The 2,215-nt window shown below is 56.7% G+C and overlaps 1 protein-coding gene across 1 annotated transcript; it reads right to left on the bottom strand.

The window, feature by feature from the left end:
• Window positions 1–5: 5 nt before the first annotated feature.
• Window positions 6–2,207, bottom strand: NEK8 (NIMA related kinase 8). Its single transcript, XM_032281024.1, has 5 exons — window positions 1,883–2,207; window positions 1,515–1,678; window positions 1,264–1,422; window positions 933–1,091; window positions 6–544 (listed from the first exon to the last, which is right to left on the bottom strand). The coding sequence occupies exons 1-5, from the start codon at window positions 2,101–2,103 to the stop codon at window positions 516–518; spliced, it is 732 nt and encodes a 243-aa protein (XP_032136915.1). The 5' UTR covers window positions 2,104–2,207; the 3' UTR covers window positions 6–515.
• Between the last annotated feature and the right edge of the window lie 8 nt (window positions 2,208–2,215).

Consider the following 2,215-nt stretch of genomic DNA (forward strand, 5'->3'; position numbering starts at 1 on the left):
TTTTTTGGTGGAAATAGCAGTCTGTGGTTCCCAGGCTGGTCTCCAACTCCTGGCCACAAGCGATCCTCAACTGCCTTGGCCTCCCAAAGCACTGGGACTGCAGGTGTCAGCACCACCACTGGTCCAGAATTATTTTCTAACTGGGCTGCGGGAAAGGGCAGGGTCTGTGTGGTGGAGGAGGAGCTATAGCTGCCTTTAGTTTTTTTATGGCAAGGCTCTGGAGGCCACCCTGCTTCCAAAGGCTGGGTCTGCCTTCTAACTCTAGCCAGACTGGACCCTGGGGACACTGACTGAAGGGAAGAAGGGGCAGGAAGGGCAAAGGTGGTGGGAGAACAAAGTGGTTGAGGTTTCCATGTCCAAGGCCAAAAGCAGAGCGGGGATTTCACCAGCCCCGACACCCCCACTGATGACATAATCCAGGAGACAGCTGGGAGTCATGCCTTGGGCACCTGCATTTTTCAGAACAGTCAGAGGAGAAGCAATATGAGGATGGTCCAGAGGTGTATCCAGGTGCCTCACGGGGGGACTGGCTCGTCTGTGACCGCTGTAGGGTAATGAAGAGAAACCCTTGCAGCTTCGGAGGGCAGTGCCTCCAGAAATCATCACTCACCTCCCATTCCCAGTGGGCCCTGGACTGTGGACCCTGATAGGCCAGAAAAAGAGATTCAACATCAACTGGACTCAGGAGTAGGAGAAGGAAAGCATGTGAACCCTGGGGAGCAGTGCAGGCAACCCTTTGATGAGGCCCTAGAAGCACCCGCCTTGTCCACCCCAGGCAGGAAGCTTCAAGCTTTTTACCCGTAGCTTCTGCTTTCTTTTATCTAGGGGCTAAAGATGCTTTTAGTGATATCAGCATCTGTGAACCCTGGGGATGAAAGTGTGGGGAGGGTCCAGCTGGGCTGTGTGGTGAGGTGGGAAAAGTTACAACTCACGGCGAACAGCCAGGAGGGTGTTTCCATGGCAACAGGACACGGAAGTCACCGTGTAAGGGTGTGTCTCATCCAGTTGCACTAGCCGAGGGAATCTGGCATCCTCATCCCTCCTTCCCAGTCGACCTCGGGCCCCTTTGCCCCAAGAGTACACTTCACCCTCTGCCAGGAAGAATCCCCAGGAAGGAAGTGGGAAGCAGGCACAGCCCGAGCAGCAGCTCCCCTCCCACATTGCCAGGATGGCCCCCGGGGGTCTGCTGAGTCCAGTGGCCCTGAGCAGCAAACCCCTCTACTGCTCAGGGCACTGTCTGTCCCCACCATACTCAGTCCTCACCTGCCCCAATAGCTACAGTGAAGGCATCCCCACAGGCTACCACTGCCATCTTGATGCCCTCAAGGCCTTGGACCTTACAGGGTGCCCGGCTGCCCCGGCGAGCATTGGTGCCCAATTGCCCATGCTGATTGCTGCCAAAAGTGTAGCAATCACCCAAGGCTGTGGGGGGAGAGGAAGGAAAGGAGTGCTTCAACAGGGTACCAAGGAGACCATGAGCCCCGCTCTGGCCTCCTGACCCAAGTCCTGCTCACCAGTCACAGCAGCTGAGTGAGCAGTGCCCAGGTCTACACTCAGCAGGGGCTCCCGGTCCAGGGGTGCAGAGCCTAGTGGCGTGAAGCTCAGGGCCTCCTCCACCTGCTGGTGGGGAACAGGCTCCTCCCCCAGGGAGAGATGGTCCAGGCCCAGTTTGTTGAACCTGAGGGCAGAGCCAGAAGCTAAATTCAACTGACAGTTTGGGCAGGAGCTGGTGCACCAGAAGACAGATCCCACCCTGGGTTGAAGCAATAGCACCCTCATCCCCCTCAATTCTGGTCTTTGGTGAGAGGTAGGCAATGATGGACGGAGCACTGGTAGCCAAGGAGAGCCAGGGGCAGGTTAGTCATCCCGATGACCTAGTCACCTGTTGCTTCCACAGGCCAGGGCTTGGCCAGGCACAGTGAGGATCATGGAGGAGTCGATGCCACATACAACTCGCTGAGCTTCCTGTCCCGGGGGCATGGGCACCTGCTGGGGGCAGCTGTGGGACTCCCTGGTGCCTAGTCCCAGTCTCCCTATAAGAAGAAACCCAAAGGGGTTAATTTGAGCTTTAGCGGGGGTGATGCCAGGATGAGGAGGGCCCATGGAGGGGAGGGAACAGCATGAGTTTTCTGTTCTCTCAGCCCAAAATGCCTTTCCTAGGCCCTTCTGCTGGTTGAAATACTTTCTTTCTTTCCTTCCTTCCTTCCTTTCTTCC

The sequence above is a fragment of the Sapajus apella genome, unplaced genomic scaffold, assembly GCF_009761245.1.
Source record: "Sapajus apella isolate SASKATOON/1434 unplaced genomic scaffold, GSC_monkey_1.0 scaffold12, whole genome shotgun sequence".
Classification (NCBI taxonomy): domain Eukaryota; kingdom Metazoa; phylum Chordata; class Mammalia; order Primates; family Cebidae; genus Sapajus; species Sapajus apella.

Coding starts and splice junctions, on each gene's coding strand:
- NEK8 (XM_032281024.1), bottom strand. CDS start 2,103: ATGGGCCCTCCTCATCCTGGCATCACCCCCGCTAAAGCTCAAATTAAC. Junction 1,423..1,514: donor TCACTCAGCTGCTGTGACTG/GTGAGCAGGACT, acceptor CTCCCCCCACAG/CCTTGGGTGATTGCTACACT. Junction 545..932: donor CACCCTCCTGGCTGTTCGCC/GTGAGTTGTAAC, acceptor ATTACCCTACAG/CGGTCACAGACGAGCCAGTC.